This window comes from Rhea pennata, chromosome 3 (assembly GCF_028389875.1).
Source record: "Rhea pennata isolate bPtePen1 chromosome 3, bPtePen1.pri, whole genome shotgun sequence".
Taxonomy (NCBI): Eukaryota; Metazoa; Chordata; class Aves; order Rheiformes; family Rheidae; genus Rhea; species Rhea pennata.
Genome location: NC_084665.1, coordinates 68,691,662 through 68,716,403, shown reverse-complemented (window position 1 = coordinate 68,716,403; position 24,742 = coordinate 68,691,662). Strand labels below are relative to the sequence as shown.

The 24,742-nt window shown below is 38.7% G+C and overlaps 1 protein-coding gene across 3 annotated transcripts in view; it reads right to left on the bottom strand.

The window, feature by feature from the left end:
* The window catches only part of SAMD3 (sterile alpha motif domain containing 3), a 49,231-nt gene extending 24,927 nt beyond the window's left edge, over positions 1–24,304 (bottom strand). Inside the window, exons 1-6 of one of the 3 annotated variants that reach the window (XM_062572558.1) lie at positions 24,094–24,304; positions 16,793–16,898; positions 15,876–16,065; positions 11,045–11,152; positions 1,574–1,759; positions 1,176–1,260 (exon numbers count right to left, since the gene is read on the bottom strand). In XM_062572558.1, coding sequence (XP_062428542.1) covers positions 1,176–1,260; positions 1,574–1,759; positions 11,045–11,152; positions 15,876–16,065; positions 16,793–16,871 — 648 coding nt within the window. In that variant the 5' untranslated portion in view covers positions 16,872–16,898; positions 24,094–24,304. The remainder of the gene's footprint in view (positions 1–1,175; positions 1,261–1,573; positions 1,760–11,044; positions 11,153–15,875; positions 16,066–16,792; positions 16,899–24,093) is intronic. The other 2 variants (XM_062572557.1, XM_062572559.1) reach the window with 2 other exon arrangements.
* Positions 24,305–24,742: the final 438 nt, after the last annotated feature.

Genomic DNA, 24,742 nt, shown 5'->3' with positions numbered 1-24,742 from the left:
AATGAAAACCTACTGAAAAGTTCTTAAGAGCTTTGGTTTAAAAAAAAAGTTTTTAAAACTGAAAGGCTGTAAAAGGGTCTTTGGAAACATCCAGAATTGCACTCCGGCTAGTCTTCACAAATGACGCCAAATAAAGCCATAACATTACCCCCAAACCCAGGCATGGGACTGCCGCTGGGGTATTCAGAAAGATATTTTGAAGGAAAAGCATGGACAGTAGCTCTCAGATCCTTGTTTTCTGTCCCCTTTTCTGAGATGTGTTTACTTTTTTCATTCACTTCCTTTTTACAATGCCTGGGCTCAAAGGAGAACTGGAACATCCACCACTTAATCCTCTTTTTTTTTTTTTTATTCTCAAAATCATTTTCTTTCTGTAGTAAATCGCACACAAGATGTATATTTATATATGTTTAAAGCTAACAATCCCCTCTCTCACAAGCTTTTACAAGATGCTAAAAAGCATCACATGGCAAAGCAATGATGTGAAATCAAACAGTAAACACTATCCCTCTGAGGCCATAGGTATGTATTCTGCATAGACATGTCACGGGAGTGAAAAATTTAGTTCAAATGTAAGAGTCAGCTTCCACTGCTTTCTGGTATGTCCCCAGCAAGATCCCAACCAGACTTTTACAACAGTATTTTTATTATGCTCTTGATTCCTGTCACAACTAAAATAGTAGTATTAGTACATGATGTAGCTAGATAGCAAATCCAACACACAAGTGATCATAATGCATCGCAGGAACATCAGTCATATGTTAGCACTCATTCCTTCCTCACACAATTTTCTACAGGCTTTTCTTTCCTCCTCTTCCTCTCTTTCTAACAATCACATTTACTCAGCTTTATCCAGAGGATTGACGGGGGTGGGGTGGAAATCAAGCTAGAGATAAACTGTACCCAATAAATAACCATGAACATTTTCAAAAGTATTTTGTATGGCCCTGCATGATCTCACAGTGACTTTGAGGAGGGGGATTAATCTTTAATTAATTCAATGAAATAAGAATGTGATTTGGCAAACTTCTGAGTGAAGCTTACAGCTCTGAGTAAAGCCAGAATATAAAAACCAGTATTTTTTTTCTCTGAACTAAGCTACTTCCTTGTGATGAATTACATGAAAAAAAGTATTTTAGGAATTTTCATGATAAGGTACTATTTATAATACTTACAAAGCCATTTCCATCTTCATCAAGGAATGGGTATGTCTGCAGCAAAGCACTGACAACAATGTTATACTGTTGACTGTTTGGGTACCTGTTCAATGGAGATGGAGACATTAAAAAAAAATTGATATTCTAGACAGTATCTGCCACTGTCTGAAGTCTATACTGATATACACTAAACCAAAAAAATATCTTTGAGAAATACTTCTAAGACAACTATTTCCCTCCAAAGAGCAAAGGAACAGCTTCAAGGTTTGCATGTCTTCCTATTGACTTAACAGGTTTCAGGCTTTTAGCTTCTTCTATTTAAGCAAGCATGTTAGAGAATAGTTTTATAGTCATTTGAAAAATTCTGCAGCCAATCAGAATACCTCCCGCAAATGAATCTAACACTCGTTACTTACAGTGATCCTTCTAAGTATTTTGTCATGTCTGCTTGCAAAAGTTCAATAATCCTTATTCTCATACTGTGATCAGGGCATTTTTTTTCTGCTAATACATATTTGACATCATAAGGAAAGTCTGGCAAAGCATAAGAACTTGTCCACTGTAACGTCTTGTATCTTGTAGAAAAAGATTTTAGTTTTTTTCTGTAAAAGAAAGATTACACAATCAGTGATCACATTCTTCTTGTATGGGAATGCAAGCACAACTGGGAAAAAAAAGCAAAAATGTAACATATAGTAAAGTTACTGCTATGTGGATTCAAGGGACTGGTGTTTTGGGGCTTGCTCTCTTGGTTTGCACATGAAAATATCACAAGGGCTGCAATTAGAAAACATAGGGTTAAAAACAGATGTCAGATGTGAAGTGTTATAATCACTGGACTTTACAAAGTGCTGAAGGGTGGCCATTATGTGAAAACAGCAGTCAGAATACAGAGGAAGCCACTGGAGACTTGCTATCATTGCAAAACAATTGTCTTTTTTTTTTTTAATAATGTGTTTCCTAGGAGTTCTGCTAATTTACTAGCAGATTACTTAACAGCTTACATTAAAAAAATATTATATAAGACATTAGTATAAGACTGTTGTCCCCCCCCAAAGGGGGCATAACATACAGAAAAGGGCATTAATCAATACAATGACTGGAAACAAAGCAGAAATAGCCTCCTAAGTACCCACAGCTCCAGCCTCAAGAAAAGCCATCAACAGTATTTACAAATGTCGCACCCCAGCTGGTGTGAAGCCAGGGAAGACAGGAAGTCACCACTAACCGTGTCTCTCTCCTCCTGAGAGGCAGTCAAATCTGAATTCTGAAGGAACACAAGGTTCTTTCACATACAGTGAACTGTAAATCAATCAAGAACTATCCAAAGGGTGGCGTGGCCCCCAGAACACTGGCCAGCTTCCCAGTCAGTAGTAGTCTAGACATGATAAAGACATTGCAAATGGAAGGTGCCAAAGACACCTAAACCATATACCTAACAGGATTTCTGTAGCACTGCAGTTTATGCTTATTGCAAAGAGCAATTTGGAAATGATAGGCAGCCTTTTAAAAAGGTAATTTTTATTATAACATTATCTTTATAGATGACAAATGCAGACACGTACACTGCATATCTCTTTCCGAATTAATCATCTGGACTCCCTTTACACTCACTGAGGAGACCTATACGTTACTGAAGGATGGTAGAACAATCAGAAGACATCTAAATTAGATCAGATGCCCAGGTTTACTTCTCTCCAATAACCACAAATGAAATTAAGACAGTTACTAACTTCAGACATATACTTTGTAGATGCCAGTAACTATGGCAATTGCCTTACTGGTAGGGAAAATTCCCACCCAAAGATGTATGGTTGGACTAGACAACCTCCAGAGTCTCTTCAAAGCTGAACTAGCCTTTGATTCTACAAAAGTTATGGAGGAAAATACTGCCAGACTTCAGTTAGGTCAATGCACACAAGTTTTCACTTCCAAAGCTCTCTGGAGTAGACTATAATCAAAATCCAGCTATAAAAATAAGAGTTTAGCATAGATCTAAGGTGGTCTTCATTGAGAAGTTTCGCTGTCTTTCAGACAACAGTGTAAAGAAAAACCCACAGTAGCCAAAATCCTTGGGCTAGAAAAATCCACTGCAACATCAACGGGAAAAGAGCTTGGTTTACACCATTTGAAAGACTGTTACACAACTTGGAGACAGCTCCTTTGGGAGTATGGGTATAACCACAGTTATAGCCTCAATTTCTTCTTGTGCAAATTAGCTTATAACTCCTAACCTTGTTGGCCTGGTTATGCCTGCCACATCACCTTGGTGTCTTATGTAGCTTGCAGGCTAGTAAAATCCATGATATAAACTGCACTAACCCCAGCAACTACTGCCAACTGTGATGCAGCGCCGAAAAAGTAATTCAGGTACTCTCATCTCGTTCTCACATATATTAATAGTAGTAGTGGTACTCACAGCACTGTAGTTTTGCCTATGCAAAATAGGTACCAAAAGTCAGGGCCAGTGTCTCTGCAAGCCCAACTTACTTTATGAGACAGAGATGGTTAATAGTAGATGCATACTGCAATAAGCTTCTATTAATATTCAGCAGTTTCAGAAGAAGGAAGAATTATACTAAAATCACACACATCACATTCTCATGTACTTCTTGGATGATAAATTAATACACAAGTGGAAAAAACAGATTCTGAAATCACTTGGAAGTCCCTCCTATACAAATAAAGCACAGATCTTCAATGTAGCATCAATAAGGAGTCGTGCAGTCTAGAAGTTTGAATCCTCTGCTTTCAGCACCTTTACTAATTGAAGTGATGTAACACACAGACTTCTAATTATAACATATGATTTTCAATAAGCTATCATTTAACTAGCTTGAAAATGGACAGCTAGTTTAAAACATACAGTAATTTGTAGCAGAACAGCAGAAATTCCTGTTCTTGCTAATACCAGTGAGGCAACTGTTACTTAAAAAAGTAGCAAGGTTTGATAGTTTCAGTACCACTTTAAAAAGTGGTGAGGTTTGGTAGGTTCAGTTTCAACAAGCTTAGACATATAGGACACTCTACAGTTTCCCTCTACTGACTCACCTACAAGTAAAGTTTCCAAACAAGTACAGTCAGTTACTTGAAGAGAACAAAATTTTCTTACAGCTAGGATGGCTAACAGCCATGACAACATGGAAATTCTCCCCTCCACCAGTCCCTTTGTATTTGCCAGTACAAAACAGTACTCCAAATTCCATTTCACTCTTCAAATTTCTCTTTAACCTTACCCAATAAAGAAAGTATTTCCTCGCTATCCAAATAAGATCTGAAAAATTTTTCTAATCTCCTTGGAGATCAAATATTTCACTAGGTTTTGCTGAAGTCATCACTGTTGGGTAGTAATGTTAAATGTGTGCAATAATATTTTAAAATGAAATACAAGTTTGTTTGAAAAGAGACAACTCCATGATAAACTTCATCTCCAGGAATACTCATATGCAAACTTGTTTAACTAAGAGAACAGTTTAACTAAACCGTACATTCACTACGATATATGCATATAGTCAAGACTTTCCTTGCTTGTGGAGGAGGATATTACCATTAGAGATTTGGAACCAAACAAATAGAGTCTGCTTCTAACACACAGAAAAAATTAAAAATCCAGAAGGCAGGTTACTAAACCTTTCCTCACTGTTAAAGAGATACTCGCTGCTGCTGCTTGATCAATCAGATCCAAGGTACGGGGTGTTGCTGCTTCCAAATGTAGCAGTCCTGGTCTGCCCCACTGCCACATGTTTCTGCCCCTTTCTTACTGGTACTACAAATCCTCTAATCCTGCAACAAGTTACTTCGAGGAGTCATGGTAACAAAACTCTTCATTTTCCTTCTAGGTTTAATCTCCCTACCATTTAGGTCCCCAAACTGGCTCACTATGAGACCAGAAAAACAGCAGTGCAAAGTCAGGATGGTCTCTTTAGCTGCCATACACCACTGCATCCAAAGAAGCATCTCACCAGCAGGGACTTTAATTAATTATGGAACTTCCAACCACTCAGCCTCTGTAGATGACCACCTTACTCTCTATACTATGAACAGCACTGTTTCACACAGCTGTAGCTTTCTTTGGCTCCACCACAGCCTGACACTGTTCAGGCACAGTGTGTTTTCTGAGACAAACAACCATAAAATAATGCCATTATGGACTGAGCTATTTGTCTCCTTTAATTGGACCCCACCACCACCAAAAAAAAAGCACACACACCCCCATACGAACTATATAACCCCTGGAATCCTTAGGGATATCTTGTCTTATGGCAAAAAGAGGTAGAGTTTACACAGCTGTGGTGCTACCCAGACTATTCAATAAAGGTTTTAGACTGCACTGGAGATGAATGGTGAGTTAACACAGGAACAAGTTTTAGGAACAATCTTGGCATCAGTACAGGTAGCTCCATCAATATAGTTGTGCAAAGTGCAGCAGGGACTTAAAAACAGGTTCAAATATGAGGTTATAAGAATTTGTCATTTTTAAGCCCCTGATCATGCCTGTTTTTCTGTGTCAATTTTGTTCATATGCTGCTCTTTAAAAATATACGTGGCTTAAAGGTCAACTGAACATACATATAAACAAGCTTTGTGTCACATGCTTTTCTCACTGTTTGCCTATTTTAGTAAAGTCCATGAGTTTATGACATCATTGCTGCATCTTGTATCAGTCCAAGTCTCAGTTACACGAAGGACATCACAGCTAAGCAGAACCATGCTGACATCAATGGGTACCTATCTTCAGTTCGTCCAGATAAAAAGAAAAACGCGCGACCGGAGCCTCAACAGATTCATGCTCGTCTAGCCTTTCACGTACTCGCACCAATCATCAGCAAGAGATGCCCACAGTATTATCAAGTTGATTACTGTCACTACACATGTAATATCCCAGTTGCAAGTATTATAAGTTAGAAAAAAAGTCCACTCCTGTAGATCTAAGAAAGAAAAGGCTTTATTGCCATTTCCTGCTTTCCAGCTCAAATGAAGTTTTTCCCAGTCATACCCCAGACCTTGAATTTGCCATCTACCTAATATTTGATAATTTTTTTTTCCAGTTACCACTGAACATAAGGGTAGGCATTCTTTTGACTGAGCAAAAAGCTACCTGCAGCAGGCTTAACTTCACCAAGACCTAGGACACTGGAGTTGAAAAACACAACGTAATATGTTTCTTCCAGAGTAGTTTCAGTTTTAGCTTTTTCTGCAACATCCTTGCTGTAGATTTCATCATGCTCAGTATGAGCAAGAAGTTATGAACAAAGTTAATCAGCTTTAAAGAAAGTTTATGACATGATACTTAGATGCAAACACACCCTTCTTCTAAAGACCGTCAAGGCTTTTTGACAGTTTAAATTCTTAGGAGTTACATTTCATAAGCAAAGACTCTGCACACACTTCAGTATCATTTCAGTACAGCAGCTGTAGGTTACAGACAGGAGAAGAGAAAATGCTCCATGTGCATTCTGCCTGACAGAATTGCCATCTAAATCAGGTCATTTTACACAAACAAGAGTTTATTTGCATTCACTCATGTAAAATGTGTTATACTGGATCCAAAGGATTTTATGTATTTTTGTTTGTTTTTTGTGACTTTGCTAGACCTTAACAATATGACGTAGTGAGCATCTCCTGCAGGTCATTTGGAAGATTTGATTATCTCTGTTACAGAAGAAAGGAGATTTAGGTAGCAGTTTCAGGATTTTTTTCTGCAAACTTCTGTGAAAGACCCACAGCATCATATAGGTAAATTCAGCACTACTGACCTCAAGCATTCCAAAATCATGAGACAAGTTATCTTGACCTCCTAAATACTGAGGCAATAAGCACAGAGAAAAGATTACTGTAAGTCTTCTAGTTTTTCAGTATTTAAAGTTAGTATTTTCAAGCTTCCTGATGCTATAAGAGACATGAAGTTCTCATGTAAAAAAGAGTAGCTACATAAATCCAAAACCAGAATTAAAAAACCTCATAGATATAACTGTACATATAACTGTTTCTGTGAAGATGGAAGAGCAAATGAGATTAAACGATCAGAAATCATGTTAAAATAACCAAAAAGAAATTATTTTTCCATTATGATACATAATCCAATTGTGGAGTCTACTCCTGAAACAATAAACAACTTCAAAAACATTTAGACAAACTCATGGAAGAAAAATTAATCAACCACTGAAATATGATGGGTTGAATACAATTTAGGATTCCGGAATTCCTAAACATTAGCTGCTGGAAGAGTGTATCAGAGGAAGCAGCTGATGTCTGTACTTTTAAACACTACAGAAAGACAGCTCCCACTACTGATCACTGTCAGAAACTTAGCATGGTTTATTATGGCTGTTTTTCATGTTTACATGAACTAGTCAGAAAAAGAGTCACCACATTATTAGAAATAATTCTGATGACATCAACAGGAAGAAAGGCGCTGCACAGAAATGAAGAAACTCTAAGTTATATGAAAACAGGCACCGTCCAGGAGACTCTGTCTTTCCAGAGTGTTGTGTATACAGACACATATGCAACAAATGTAAGTGTGAGTGTGTGTTTATGTGTGTCTGTATATATAAAAGTAATACTTATTATTTTGCCTGAAAGGAACAAAATCATGTGAAATAACTGACCAACATACAATTTTTCAGCACAAGCATTAATGTGTTTCTAACACATTAAACACAGACCAACAGTGTCTATGTATGGGTAATGTGGAAGTAAAGGAAGCAGCTCTACGAACATCATTAGCAGAATGACTCATTAAAATTATGACATACTTCAGGTATAGCTACATAATAGGCAGTTGCATGCTCTCAGCTGTGCAGTCTGTGACTTCCTATCAATCAGGCATTACGAGTTCAAATGTTGCACTGGTGTATGCTGGTAGGCACCTGACCTCAACGAGGCTTTCAGCAGACAAACCATCTCCAATAAGCAAATGAGTGAATGACAGTATTCAAACCACATAGGTCAGTACCTAAATTTTTTGGAGACTGGAACCAAATTTATTGCAATCCACTGTTCTTGCTATCAGCCCAAATCTGCGTGGGTACCAGCACCAATATATTGTCAATGCTTGCAAAGGCCTAACTCACAAATATCTATCCTTAACTGGCCCAGGTTCAGCTGAACACTGACAACACCTCCCAGATTCACAGCAAATAGACCAGCAGAAAGTTGTCAAGGCTAGACAGAAGGTCTGCTGTACTGCTTGTGTGTATAAACCTGCCCTAACCAAATTACTTCAAGGCATTCAGACAGCGAGTCTGTGGCACAACATCCTGAGAAACAACAGAACACATTTTTATGGAAAGAATAAGTGTACAAATAAAACTGTATCAGGACATCACTCTTTAAGGAAATTAGCTGGACTAACATCTTGGAAACACTGGAAAAGAGATATGTTATTCATGCCGTCTGATAAACAAACACCTTGAAAAAATGCAGACAGAACATACAGACCAATAAAAAGGTTGGGTTTTCACAGCAGCATCAGGTATTTACAAGTAATGACAGCTGCTGTCTTAGCAACAAGCTAAACAAGGTAAGTTTCATGGCTCCTGGCAGCCATGAAACTGCTAGTACTTCAATACAGAAAAACAGGCATATGGAAATGTGTTAAATTATCCCTTCTATAGTATGTTGTTGTTTTCATAGGAAAGTAATGCTACAAGATTAACCTTTATTTTGAGAGATTAACAAAAAGACTGCCACTTCTACTTCTATACCTGTTAGTAAAAAGAATATTCTACTGAGGTGACATCCAAACCTCATCCTGCTTATTCATATGCACAATGCAATTTGGTGACCTTTCAATATAATCAAAATAAAAATCATATGATTGCTACGTTCTTATTTTTCATTTTTGTTTTTAAAAAAATCTTCAATTATCTCTCTTCAGTATTACTGAGTATTACAGAGTGTATTTTTAAGACAGTTATTAAGGACTATCTGCACAGCTAAGTTACAGAACAACTGCAACCCAATTAGCCAGCAACAGTAATCCATAAAAGCACCCATCAATTCATTCCAAGCAAAACCATACCAGTTATTGAAGCTGCAGTTACAGTTGAAGTTGTAGGGGTCTTTTCAGATGGGGGAAACAGGCTACAAGTGTAACCATGGTCACAGATCAATAATTTGAACTGTAAATTTAAACTAATCCTACTGGTTGACCAGAATGTCTTAAGTGCTTATATGATTCTTATCTATAATTAGAGTCCAAGTAACTTTTTCTATTCCCATAATCAAATTTCTAAAACAAACATCTTGTTCAGTCCTTGGCAACTTGCTTATAGCCAACAAACTCCTCAAGCATATATAGTATTAAATTTTCCATTTGTTGCCAAAAATGCAATAAATGAGTATTGTAGGAAAAAAAAATACCCAGCCTAAATTCTAACACAGCTTTTATCCGTGGGTCAAGTCATTGCTATTTCTAATCAACAGCATTCATCTCCAAAAATAGTACTTAACTAGAAATAACCTAGTGCAGCAATTAACAGATGCAATTAACAGATGAAAGGGATGTTCAGTTCCATCTTCAGTCTTAATCAGCTAGTTAAAACAGCTATTTCAGAGAAAGACATTTGCCAGCTTCTCATGTGACTTTTAAAGAGAACCCCTCATAAAATTTACCCAGGTCTTCAGGAGTGTAAAACATCTCAGCTCCACAGACTGTCAGAGCACCTATTTCTTCACAGAGAAGGGGTACTTCCATTTACAGAAAACTCATCTCCTTTTAGGCTTCTTTGCCCCAAGGTGAATTTACATTTCTCCTTTGCAGTCCCTTTCCCTTAACAGGCCATTACAGACCTTTGAAAGCTATGTACTGAGAACATTTCCTAAAGCCGGGCTATTCTGGGTTACACTGATTCACACAACCCATTTAAAACTCTTTATACAGCACAAGGCAAATTACTCATCATTAATTAAAAATAAGCATCCATTAGAAGAACAGGCTAGAAACCATCACTGTAAGAACATTTTAATGGTTTATTCCAAGGGTTTCAATGATTTAGGCTTGTTTCATAGGTAGCAGTGCTGAGAGAATGTGGGGGGGTGGGGAGTTTATTTTATTTTGTTCTTCTCTAAAAGAAGATGATAGCAGAACTTTTTGTTAATAAAATGTTAACTAGGTCATTTACTATGCCCTTTTCTCTACGCTAGGAGAGTTTTATCCCTACCTCCTTTTTCTTAAGTGAACACACCTGTTTCACAGAAAGACTACCCTTTATCTCAGAATAGTGAGGCCGTCAGTCAAGTGGAGCAGGGTGGTGGTGGTGGTGGGAACGATAAGCAAAGCTTCACAAACAACAAAATAATTGTCTTGCAAGTAGAGAAACAACTCTCCCTGAACACCAGCACCAACTGCTCAGCTTCAAAATAGAAAAATAAAACTTGTCTTGTATCCGGCTTTTAAGCTGGATTTTGATACACAAAGAAAATATTTAAATGCGCCAAGGGAATCAGCATGCCTACCGTCTTAAGTGCTATATTTAAAGCACCTTGAGCACACAATTTGTTAAAGTCATATCCCACTGTAATGATTAATTTGCCAGATTAATAGTGAAAAATCATCTGTAAAAAAAAGATTTTAAAAAACTTGACCAGTAAGTATAAGCCTGTATCTTGCCCTCTGCAAAGGGAAACAAATGAGGACTGGCCATTTGCTCTGACCATTAATTCAGTTGAATCCTAGCATGCTTCAATTCTCGCTGTTTTCTAATTACATCTACATCTGGTGCTTGGTCTCCAATATTTAGGCATAGAGCAGATCACTTTTTTGACAAAAATAAATTAGTTCTGGCAGCATAAAATATCTAATTAGTCTTAACAGAGGAAAAAGAAATGTTCTGTCTACATTTTGAGAAGGACATAACTTCGTAAGTACATTATGAACTCACTTCTGCTTCAACACTTTCTTCAAGTGACAATGAGGAAGGACTAGTTGATCAAAGATACTTCTCTGCTCCACAGGACCAAAAGAACTAAACATCTGTTTGTCAGTAATCCTGAAAGAAGAAGGATTTTCATTGGGAAGTTTTGTGCAGCTTGTACAAAAGAGAGATTTTAATATTCTAAAAATATCAGTAGCAGAAATAGAAAAGGTAAAAAAAAAGACATTTTGAATAATCATGATTTTACATGATGCTGATGTGCCTTAACTTAATCAGTTCAATTATCAAATTCAGAGAAGATGAAAGGAAAAGCATAAACAATATTGCCTAGTGATATTTTAATTACCACACTGTTACAAAACCCAGGAAAATAAACATTTGGCATTTTCTTGAGGGTGTGGGATAACTGCCATCTTCGTTGCCTAGCATCTTATAATGTCCAGAAATAACTAACCAACCATTACAATACAAAACAGTGGAAAAAAAGATTCTCAGGGTATTGTAAGCAGCTTCTATTCAGCCAGAGCTATGAATACTGTTTATTTTTATTTATTTATTGGGGGAGGTTATTTTTTCAAATGAAAGCCAAACCCATTTTGAACCTTCGAGTCAACTTTGCATTCCTTCCACTACTCTATATGAGCCCTGGATGCTACCTGGCCTCTTCTTCTTTCTCTTTTCTGGTATTTCTTAACTCCAGTTCATCACTCATACCAAAATCTCTGGATACCCACTTTGCTGATGTTCAAGGAATCCCCACTCCAAACCACTGATGTGCACTGTACAATGAATCTGCATGTGCACCTCTCTCCTTCCTCACTTTCCTGTTATTTCTTTTCCTTCTGTTATAGGATATCCACATTTTCACACTGCTCTGGGGAGAAAGAGAGCTAAGATAGGGGCAATTGTAATGCTGCCAAGAATTTATGGCAGTCATCAACTAGTTTTTGATCTACAGATAATGGGAGAGACAGATGAAGCTGATAACTTTGGTAGTTAGATGCTGGGGGCTCCAGTACTATGGACTCCATTCTTCCCTGGATTTTTAATTTTCATTGTAATAGATAGGGCTTTCCCATTCAAAAACTAAAGCTGTATTCCCTGAGGGCCTAGGAACAGGGAATATGATTACAGGTGTTGTTCAATGTTAGCACATTAGGTACAAACAGATGCCTGTCAAGGCTGATTGACAGACAGATTCACTTCACTCTACCAAACTTCACAGATTACTCCCCAGGCTCTAGCTGAACCTCTTATTAGGAAGTAGCATTAAAAATATTCTTTATGAGGCCATCCAGGTGACATTATCAGAAGTTTCCCTCTTTAAGCACTGCTGCTGAAGTCTTTTTTGAGACTTTCATGAGCCTGGCTTAAGGAAGTACAAACAAACTGAAGAACTGAGTCTTCCACAAATTATGACTCCAGCAATTTTTTCTGAAGATGGTACACCTTCCTTTCTGTACCTCATCTACACAGAACTTCTGAACTCAAAAAACTTTAGAGTTTTGACTCTGAAGAGTCACTTTAGAAAGCATTCCACTTCAGTCATACTTACATACAGACATACAAACATACAGAAGCCTGTAACTGGAAGTGACACTGGTGTTTGCCATGTTTTAAGGAGTTTCCTCTTTTTCTGAATCAGTATGCCTCTCAGTTTTGCCCACACACTTTTTTCAGCTACCTAATTATAGCAGAAAAATGCAATTATGTTCTCTATGTGGTTTCCAGCTGCAATCAGACTTGGAAGTTGGAAGCATCCTGGTATTTACTTGGTAATTTCTTCACACAAGCTCCTCATGTGCACAGGTTCCACTGCATGACCCAAAACACTTCAACCTTTTCTGTGACAGATCCAAGATGCTATTTCCATATCCTGCTCCAAACTGTTGGAGATGTAAGTCACATATAGCGTTCCCTCACAAGTCCATTACTTCTATACAGAAAGTGTTCACTTGCTGCACTACGTCTGATCAACAACTTTATTTTTGTCCCTAACAGAGAGGTGAGCTAAGTACAACTCAGATACTGTTAGAAGACACGCTAAAGACAACAGGATAAAGATGTGGATAAAGAGGAGTCAGGAGTGTGCCAGCAAGCACATCAGAAATACAAAATACTGCTAACATCTCCTTGTAATCACCTCAGCAACTTCAGCTGATCTGCATGGAGGCTTCTACGTTGCTTACTCCCCTATCCCTTTTGCTGAGCTCTCCCTCCTCTATCTTGACACTGGTACTCACTCAGCACGAGCTAGTTTTGGGAACTGACACAACTGAAAAACAGTTCTGCCAAAACAAAAAAGGTTTCAGCTGAATTCATGTGCCACCAGAGAACGGTTAGTAACAGGCAGCTGAAGGCAAGAACTGTGGCAGCTCAGACTAACAATCATCTTGCACTGCTGTGGGACCACCCAGCTATCTATGGGTGCTACCAACAATAAACCTGAGAGTACGGGATTTGCTCATGCAACAAAGATCACAATCCAGCCTAGTATCAGTAAGGAACAGTAAGTATGTGAACTCACTTAACTAAAAATTCACAGATTCACAATATATTGTGTCACATACTCTGGTCCTCTATGTCACAAGCAACTTACAAAAAACAAACAAAAGAAACATTGCTTCAAAACAAAGTGTCACACGTATTATTCTAATCACAAGTCCCTGAATTAGGTCAAAGGAAATTATTCTTAAAGGATTTTTGTTCAAGATAAAGATGTACTGTACAGACAAAAACACTTTCAGAGAACATCATTAACACAAGTACTCTAGAGATAGAAAATGACAGTTACAGCTGCCAGCATATTTGGATATAGCCTTTAGTTTCCTAATTAAATACTATTTTTACCATGGGGGCTTTGCCTCATTCTAGGGAGAAACCAGCTATTCAATATCTTGTTTTTTTTTCCTCATATGTGACCATACGGATTTCTTAAACACGCTCAAGAGTTTTATTACGTGGTTCTTGACTCTACCACAGAAAACATTTCACAAAAAGCAGCTTATTTTATCTGAATTCCCTGTAAGAATAAGATGATAAAGGAATATTAGTATCTACTTTTTAGGCATAAAGACTAGCTACTGAAAGATTTTAAGGTAAGTTATACTGATTTTAAGGTAAGTTATACTGATTTTAAGGTAAGTTATACTGATTTTAAGGTAAGTTATACTGATTTTAAGGTAAGTTATACTGATTTTAAGGTAAGTTATACTGATTTTAAGGTAAGTTATACTGATTTTAAGGTAAGTTATACTGATTTTAAGGTAAGTTATACTGATTAACATTTGAGATTTCTAGCATTTGATTTTTTTAGAATCTGCACAAACTCTCAAAAAAACTGTGCCCTCAACACCACTGCAATTGAATGTTCTTTATGAGACAATAAGGCCTGCCTTGCAGGACATAAGCAGTGCATAGCAAGCAATCATAGCTGAGAAGCAGTCTAGCCAGACATCACTGACAAAGTCAAGGATGAAATCCAAACATTCAAAGCAGTATTCAAACTACCTTAACTTAAGAACATGTTTTCTTGTTCTGAAATCCCCTACTGCAACCACTATGCACCTACTGTACTTTGAATGAAGGAGGGGGCCCAAAAACAGTAGTCTCCTTTACATAAAGACTCCTGCTCTACCTCCAAACAAGCTTCCTACAAAACAAGTGAGGTAGGACCCCTGTGCAAAGAATCAGGACTGGCTGTGATTGCATAATTAAAGTCTGTGATAAAACATACATTCAATGACATCCTCTTCTTCCTGGCCTCTCCTTCTCTCCTTCAGCATAGGATCATTTTCTGAGTGGTTTCAGAAACATTTTTGAGACTCAAGGATGGAAAAATGTGTCTATTGAAGTATTTTAGCTCTTCTCATTAGTGATTAGATAACCCAATCATCACCATTTACCACTCTTCAGCTGGCACTGTGGAGTCATCTCAGAGCACACAAACTGGATTCCTTTTGGATGAAAGTAAATGCTACAGTAAATGATCTACTTATCTACTTCTACTGGACTGTTACTACATACTAATGCAGGCTTAATGTTATAGTCCCTTCCTTCAAAATTGGGAAGGGAATGAGCCTGCAATGGGTGCAAAATGCTATTTTCATATGAAGGCAATCTCTAGGCATCTTGGGCCCAGAGGAGAACTCAGTAATAGCCCCAAACCTCTATTCTCACCGAAGATGTCCAAACTAAAGTCCAGCATGGCTTACAATATACCCAAATGGAGGGAAAAAACAAACAAACAAACAAACAAACAAAAAAAAAAACTCTGTTCAACCAAGAGCTGGAACATGCGCAATAAAGACACACTCTGTGGGAACTGTTTTCTAAAATCTATCTAGTCCACTGTTGAGCACCCCACACTGATGATCAAATGCTTAAAGCTTGATCACATTCAGAAAGTTTCGTTTGGAAGACTGTATTTAAATATGTCCATGCTACAAACACCCTCTCTAGCTAAATCATGATTTTACTCCAAGGTTTGTGATGTTACAACATTTAAAAATAGATGTCTCAAAATTTTAATACAGCAAATGTAGAACATTCCAGCCATAGTAATGAAAAGTCTGATGATGCTTCATGCAAATTAAAACCAGATCCTAGAACTGGAAGTGAAGGGCAGTTTAAATGAACAGTACTGTTCAGAAACATTGGTGTTTCTGAAACCACAGGGTAATAATTGCATTTTGCATTTAACATGTTGCCAGAGATCATTCAAAATGTAAAAACAGTTACAACTTACAGTAGAGCTACTAAACACCAGTTTCAAAATGCCAAGAAAAGAATACAGCTATACTCAGACTGGTATTTTCTGCATGATGTACAAACTCACCCACTGATTGCTTCTGGGAATTTTGGAGAAGCTGTTTCACAGTAGTATGTAAGGGATTGTAGCCCACTTTTTTGTTGTTGGTATTTATTAATCAGGTCCATTAGCACTGCCTGGTGCCCAATCTTCTTTACCAGCTGCTGCACCATGCGATCATTAAGAGACAGAAGAGCTGCTCCACTTACTTCTTCTTCTGAAGATTGAAGGGGATAAGATTATAACTATGAAGTTACTTTACTGTAATTATAGCTATATGTCAATGGAGGGCAAGTCAAAGGTAAAAAGAAATTTTGTACTGCTGTTCAACTGTTAAAAAAAGATCATTTGTCATACTGTCCTTTCCAAACTAGTGCCAGGAGTTTCGGTCACTGGCCAGATACCTGTCATTTTGCTACTGGAAAGCCTGAAATATACAGAAGCAATGAAGTGACAATTTTAATGCTTTAAATCAGACTTTGCTTAGATCACAACGTAATACTATTTTGTTAATGACAGAAAGCAAATTTTTTTAAGAGAATGCATAGAATACCATGCTCTCATAACAGTTTTCTCATGCACTTTTTTGTAGAGTGTTTACATATTCAGATAGAAAACATTTACATACTACAGATGCATTATTTTAAGATGTATACAATATAAAATAGGCCCAGTCGCAGCCTGTTAAACTGCCAGTTCTGTTTCTAAAAGGTGTGCCTGTTTACATACAGACTTAATCTTCCCTTCAGCATTTCTCACAAACTTCATAATAAATCTGCACACTTACTTTGATTTGTCAGGTCTGTCAGTTCTCTTCCTAATAAATTTCTACGCAAGCTGTAAGTTGATCTACATTTACACACCCCAGAACAAGGTAGGTGATGTCAATAAGAATCATAGAAAAAAGTTTTTTAAAAACATATATGAACAATAAAAATGCTTACCACGAAACTTAGGAACTAATTCTCCTAAATTTCTCTGTCTCAACCAGCTGCAGACTTGATCAACTGACCAACTTTCCATCTTCAGGCGTTGTAAAGACAAATTTCACTGTGAAATGAAAGAGGATTATTTTTATGCTGAGCTCTTAACTGAACTCAAAAATCTTGTAAAAAAGAAATACTCTTGCAAATACTGTTATACTTATATGCTCTGAATAAAACTAATGAGAAATAATCAACCTAATGCCTTTTGCATGTAGCAGTTTTCTTAGACCCTTCTTCCTTCACCTCCTCTCCTTTTTCTGCTTTCCCTCTGTTCTAAGAGACAGCCTCATTCCTTATAAAACACGACCTGCTCCAGTACCATTAACACCCAGGTTTCCACACAGAGAAGAAAAAGGTGTGAAATTCACCACCACCAGGATCGTCAGGAAATGGTTGACATTTTACAGAAAGGGAAAAAAAAATAGGTAAGAGTCTGTCACATATTTGTTTATAGTAAATCAAGCACATTAACTCTCCCTGCTCCATCAAGCTGCTAGTCAAGCAACTGCTTAACTCTCAATTACAACAACTAGGGGCAACAAAAGACTCTGGAAAAGGAAGAGGAGGGAACAACCTATGCTAGTTACATTCTTCAGGCTCAAACCATCCCTGTACCAAACACCATGGAAGGACATGAGTGGATGGAGATGGTCCACACTGGGCACCTCAGTTCAAGGTGCTGAAGGAACTCAGCACCTCACAGGATGCAGCTCAGAGAGACCTCTGCTCAATTTACCAAATTCCTTCAGCTCCAGGTGTTAACAGACTCCTTCCCTGAAAGACTTGAACTGTGATGAGAATAAATCACACACCACTCAATGCCAGCTTAAACCTAGTTCCGTATTCATCTTCTCCCTTCCTCCTCATTCACACAACTGCATGCTGCTTCAAATTTAGTAGACAGTACAGGCAATATAGAAAGCAGGGCATTTCGCTTCACTACAGGCCCTGAAGAGCTACAAGTTTGATAGAAAGATAAAAATTCACCCTTACCGTTAACAGATTCCTATACTTTTTTCAGGCTGGGAAGTAACCAAAAAATCCCAACATGCAAAAATCATCAGCAATTTCTTAAAGAGAGGATTACTTGTAAACAGAAAGGTCCTCCTACTCTACCAACTCCTTTACAGCAGTAACCTCTTCCCACAAGTGATCTTCATATTAATGTGATTCAGCTCCAGTATATAAATGAGCTATAGGAACATCAAATACTCCTATGCTGGCAATCCAGAGTAAATATGAGAGAAAATAATTCAAGCAAGTTTTTCAGATGAGAGCATGACTATCTGGCATTGTTGGCCAAGTATTTCCTTGTTCAAGATACAGCCACACACATACTCCGAGCCGACAGTGAACTCCAAGTGAGCATGAGAATTCACCCACACAAAGCTCATCAGGAGCACCACAATACAAATAAATAAAAAAGCGCACCATCCGCATATGAAACCATTTCTGGTTTTCACCCTTCAATAACACAGACCACCAAAATAGATGCACTTCAGATTGTGCTCTTGTGCTAATACACTTCAGCAACTTAAAAGGGTTAAAGGAAGAGGTATCTCTTTCTGAATTATACGAGTGGATTTAATTTGATATGACAACAGTAGCCATATAACTCCTCCCCCAGGCTAAGCAGCAATAACAGGGTGTGAAAAGTCATTATTTGCCAAGAACTCTGGTGTAAATTAAAAATCACACCTTCCCCTCACACTTCTTACTTCCTTGGGAAGAGTAGGACAAAAAGATGTTCAAAAGCTTGAAAGATAAAACAGAATGCAAAGCAAAAAGATACTTGCCTTACCAACGAAGCAGTGTAAAAGTACAGAGAGACGCATTAAAATGGCAGAAAGGTCACTGCTTCATTCTATAAGACGACTGGCATCCTAGACTAGGTCATGTTAAAGCAGTCATGTAGATACCAAGATTTCAAATACTATCAAGCAAACTATATGCAGGCAAAATAACATGCATCGTACATATCATCACTGCGTTGCTACCTCTGCAGCAGAATGTTCATTTGCACGCAGAAATGCAGGCTGTACACTTCAGGGGGAGGGAAGTAATGACAGTTTGTAGGTTGGTGCAGAAAAACAGATGATATAAACTAAGGTCACTACACAAATACTTCAAGGCATTTCTCAAAGTGATTTCACTTACTTGCAAACACACTCTGGGTAGAAGAGCTGGAGAAAGAGCCCAACAGTCTTCTACCAGCATTACCGAGACTAGAAAGATTGAGCATGGATACCAATATTGGTCTTTATTATTAAACCTAATTATCATAGTAATATCAAAAGACTACCCTGTGCGGTCACTGTGCTTGGCATAGTACAAGCACAAGAATATTTAAATTCTTCAATCAACTCTTAAAACGCAGAAAAAAAGTAAAGGCTACATTTTAAAAACAGCATTGTAGCAATTCACAGCATAAGTTCAAGTGAAATTCAAAATAGTTCTAAGTGTGAGGAATTGCTGCCTGCTAATAAATACAACAAACCACTAGGACCCATTTCTTCAAACACATATTCTAAAGACTATTATAGGACTTAACCAATATTTTATCAATGCGCCTAGGATGAGTTAGGACAACCCCTGCTTTTAGTGTAAAATCCTTCAAGGCTGAGGGATTAAAATCTTTTTTTTTTTTTAAATCAGCTCAAGCTAATGATCCATCTACACTACAGATTTCTGCTGATGTAGTTGACTGAACAGTATATAGAGATAAGATTCCTAACCAGCATAGTTCCATAGTGCAGGTGCACTAATTTCCCATACAGCCTGTTTTAGCAGAAGATATAATGAGCTGTCATCAATATTAAGTGACACTTCTGAATGAAGGATGCTATACGTCAAAACACTTTTTGCAGGGAAGGTTAGTTATTATATCTGCCTCACACACTCACTTGTGAGAAAGAGCCTATGGCATCACAGCATACAGATACATTGGCCTCTGCGCTGTCACTGAGGTCAGAATTAAAATTTAGTGCAGTGCAATACCAAGGTGAGGAATGTGATGTGTGCATATCCATATGCAACCGCTACATGGCACATTTTGTAAGGGGCCAGGTCTCAAAGTTTCAAGAGTGATAAGTAGGAATTAGGGTATACTAAAGAGATAACCAAAGTATCCTCTGTGTATACTTTTAATGCTATCATAACTTGCTTTTAATCTTTGTAGGCATTACAGAAACTTCAATATTTTCTTTCCACTTGCTACCTTTTTTAAATAATTAAAAAATACACTCAAGCTGCTTTATAGAAGATAAAAATCTGTCATCCTGAATACAGTGCTGACTTACTATGAAAAGAACATCAGTTCTCCACCAACCTTTTCAGTAATGCATAGGGGAATACATGAAGAAAAAGCCACCTCCCTTCCCTCCTCCTCCTCCCCCCCCCAAAAAAGAAAATGCCCACAGCTGAGAGCTGACATATATGAGGCAAACACTACCACAAAGCATTCCCCTGAATGCTTACAAGACACTGTTGAGAATGAAGCAACATGAGGGAAGGGAAAGAAGATTCCAGTATCAATGCAGGAGTAGATCTCAAAGTGCACGTTTCAGTTCTTATTTCCACGCTACGGTAAAGTAAGACCAAAAAACCTGCAAGATCGGGAAAAATGTACAGAAAAGCAACAGTAGGGCTACACAGGAAGATCAGAGAAGAAAATAGGCACACACAATAGTCAGAAGTAGATAAAGAGAAACAGGTCCTACATTAAAAGTTGTTTCCAAAAGAACAAGCCAGACTGCCCTTTTAAATCTTGATCCAAGTTAAGGGGAATATCAATGCTACTGAACATGTTGGTCTACTGAGCTTATCAAGACACATTCCATTGCTGCAGGATTAACTCTAAAGATTATTATATAAAAATCAACTTTCCCTAAAACATTTACTTCTGGTTATATATGCAGTTTCTAGTATCTGTGCTTTTCCCATATGAGCTTCTTTAAAAACATTTTCATCTGTACAATTGAAACTGGTACTGGAAAGAAAGCTATCCCACTTTAGAGAGAGGGTTCCACACAAATGCCAAGTTCTATTATAATTGTACAGACTATTTGGTAATTTGAAAGCAAGGAAAGAAACTTAATTTGACTTTATTTTAAGGCAATGTAACACTCATACTGACCAGACTCTGTCCTTCCTATCACTGATAACAGTAAACAAGCTGTGCAATAATACAGTAATAGTAGTAATAGTAAGATACAAAAAAAAAAAAGTCCTCTTATTTTCTAAGAAAGCAACTTGCATAAATTAAGCCACTGTGAAATCAAACACTTATATTCAACCTGAATAAAACCGCACCAAATTAAAAACACGAGGTACTGGATATAGAGTAAACAAAAATAAATGAAGATTAAAAATTAATGAACCACCAGAATAAAATCTCATATACATCACAGAAAAAACAATCAGGCTGAAAGTCTTCAGTACAACACGGGGACTGCTTCAGAAAACTAAGGAAGCAAGCCATTTATTTCTTCTTGCAAGTCAGATCAGTGACTTTGCTTTTTCCCCAAACAGAAGTAGGAACCTTTCACCAGGACCAGTACTACTTCTGATCATTTCCCTATTTATTGACTTAGCAGAGGATTCCAGTTCCTGTCACTGAGCAGTGCAGACAACTCTAGAAGCCCTCCAGGGTGCTTCCAGGGTAGTCCAAAACCGCTGTCTTAGTCTTCCCCCCCCCCCCCCCCCCCGCCTTCTTTGCACCTGGCCATTGGCCGTGGAATCAGCAGTTCAGGGAGCAGAAGCAGCTGAAAACACAATTTTTTGGTATGAGGGTTTATTGACAGATCAACCTCTTTTAACCAGCTTTCAGGGCAGCTGGGTGAAAATAAATGGTGGAACCACATCCCAAGATCCATCTAGCAGGCATACAGATAAAGAACACATCATAACAATAAAGATTCCTATCTTAATGGAACATTTGCTTACTCCTCTCCAAGAAAATGAGAAGTGCACCCATCTCCCTTCCTGCAAACTGTTTTGTGTGAATTCTGTTGCCTCTGCTTCCTGCAAGGTTACTCTCATTCCCATTAAAGCCCATTCAAGGTTTCCTGGTGAATAAAACTGAAAAATAAAACCTGACCCACACGGTACTGAGCTCAGATTTTTGCACACTAAGGAAATACAGAATACTCATAACAACCAGACTAATTACTTCGAAGGAGGACTGATGCAAAATTCTATTACTTGCTTCCTCCATTATTTAAAGTCAGAAACCAGTTCAAAGCTGAACCAGCAGATAATTAAAGTGACCTTACAAAAACAGTTAAGGTTAGCTTAAAATAACTGTATACCAGGTCTATTCTGATGAAAAAGGGATGGGGGCAATTTATGATTAGTTCAGTTGGCAGATCCTCAAAGGTGCTACTATTTGACATAGCTGCTCTCTGTTGCTCCTAAGAAGAAGGCTGGAGACAGAAATCATTTTAGTCACTGCAGTAACAACCAGAAAACGCTGTATATTCTCAAGCAGCCTTTTGTAGCTGACCTATGACCTAAGTTGAGGCCATCATGCAGAACAACATGACATACTGCATTTACATGGTCTCCAGGTAAATAAGCAATCTACACAGCACTTAAGAATTTGGTAGATAAAGTGCAGAAAAAACGTTCTAAATATAGTACTTGAATTTTGTTCACTTGCTTTAATTGTTCTTATTCTGTATTATACTCTGCACTCATCAGAGTAAGGTTTCCCACCAATGTTTTAAACCATTAAGTCAGAGATCCAAGCGAGAAAGAAATACAACACAACAGAGTTAACATACACTTTAGAGTGAAGAAAACATCTAGGATGATTTGTCCCTCAGAACTCCTTACTTACGTTAGCCTTCTAGATTTACAGTGGTTGCACCAAATAGTTGAGCATCTGTTTTAAGCAAGGAGTCTTAGATCAATGTAAGAATTTACCTAGCAGCAATCCAATCTTGCCTAAAGTCAGGATTTGAGCTTTCACTCAGAAGGGTGTCCATTAATCTCTGTGAAACATGCCATCATCAGACATGGCCCCTATCAATCTCAAAATGAACCGTTAGCTATATCCAGAAATGTTTACCAGTCAGCAATCCTGGCTTTTGACCATTTGAATGAATTGGCAGGATAGAGAAGGAATGAATGTTTCAGGAAAGACATTGGAAAAAGACTAAACTGAACATGAGGCAAGTGTAAACATCATCAGTATGGCCAATGAGTAAGAACTCGTCCACAGAGTCTTTTTTAGGTGATCACTGCTTAACTGGGAAATATAAAGATTGCTACAGGTTTGAAATAATAGGTTTCCTAATTCCTACTTTACATCATATCACACTTTGAATATAACTTTCAATTATAAAGCTACTTTAATGTGACTACCAAACCTCTTCAGAGGACTACATCTTCACGTGTTTTTGAGTAAAGACAAAAGGATCTTCTGACACAGGCTACCCCTAAACGTTCTCAGGTTAAAACACTCTACAGAAAGCAATTACTGCTACAATGCATATTCCTGGGTACTTGCCCATTCCCAGTGCCAACACAACTCTCTGTGCTGTTACGTTATGAATGGCATCAGAGAACTGAGTTATCAAAATATATACTATTTGATATATATACACACACACACACAACTTTTTATTCCTCCGCTTCCTGTTTTTTTTAAAGCTGAAATGAGTGTCCTGTTGGGCACAGAGCTCTCCTGAATTAGTAACGCTAGTAAATCCTACAGTGGAGAAACAAGCATCCTTGTTCCTTCCTGCGCTAAGGACTTCCCAACCTTGCTCTTCTCTTATTGGGACTAAGATCATGCAAAATATCCCAGGCAGGTCTACAGCACTGTATCAGATCTGAATTCCCACCAAACTTCAGGCAATATTCTACATCACTCACATCTCCCATCATTAACATCAGGGTCCAACCTGCCTCAAACGCTACCTTACTGATGGGGCAGTTTTTGGTACGGACTTTGCAACTTAAGCCAGCGTGCCTACAACACTGGAGAATTTCTTCCTGAATTTCCTGATGGGCATTCCCAAATGAATCCGGAGACAGCCTATGTTTTTAATTTATAGAACTAAATTAGATCCGGGTAGCAATTAACCAGGTATCCCCGAAAGTTAATTTTTCTTGCAGCGTAAGGAAAGCAAATCTAATCAACTCATCGTATCAATTTGTAGTACAACAACAGAGACCTCTCCCCTCCCAGAAGCAGCGACATTTTACTTCAGTAGGCGCCTCCGGCGAGTTTTTGCACCACTGCAGCTACATACCTTCTGTTGTGCCACACAAGACCGACATAAAACACACCTAATGTGGTCGGACTTCTTCCTCCAGATCTACAGAATGGCTGCACAGGGTTTAAAACGGCAGACACGAGCGTTACTGACTCCTCACCACAGAGCCGGAGCCGCAGCCCCCAGCCCAGCCCGGCCCGGCCCGGCCCGGCCCGGCCCGGCTCGGCCCAGCGCGCAGCTCATGGCCGCTCCGGCGGGCGAAGCCAGCGGCGGCGGCCGAGGCGACGGCCCAGCCCCGCAGCAGCGCTCCCTCCACCCGCCTCGCTCCCCGCCTGCAGGGGGCGGCCGGGGCGGCCCGGGGCGGTGAGGCGGCAGCCGCCGCCGCCGCCGCCGCCGCCCCCCCTTCCCGTGCTGCCCCGCGGCAGGGCCGGGGGCGCGAGAGCGCAGCCTGGCAGCGGGGGAGGGGCAGGCTTTGAGCCGTTGGTCTGTTGGTGGTTTGAACGTTTAAAACCCAGACGGTAAACGGTCGCTGGTCAGCCGGTGGCCGTTTGCGTGTGTCCAGGGATTGAAGTTTAATATCGTGGTTCTTAAGTAGTCTTACCTGCTTCCTCTCACTCCCCCCGACAGGGAACAGCAGAAAGACATCTATGTCTGTTTAGTTTGTGGCCTTAAGAGGCGCTGCAAG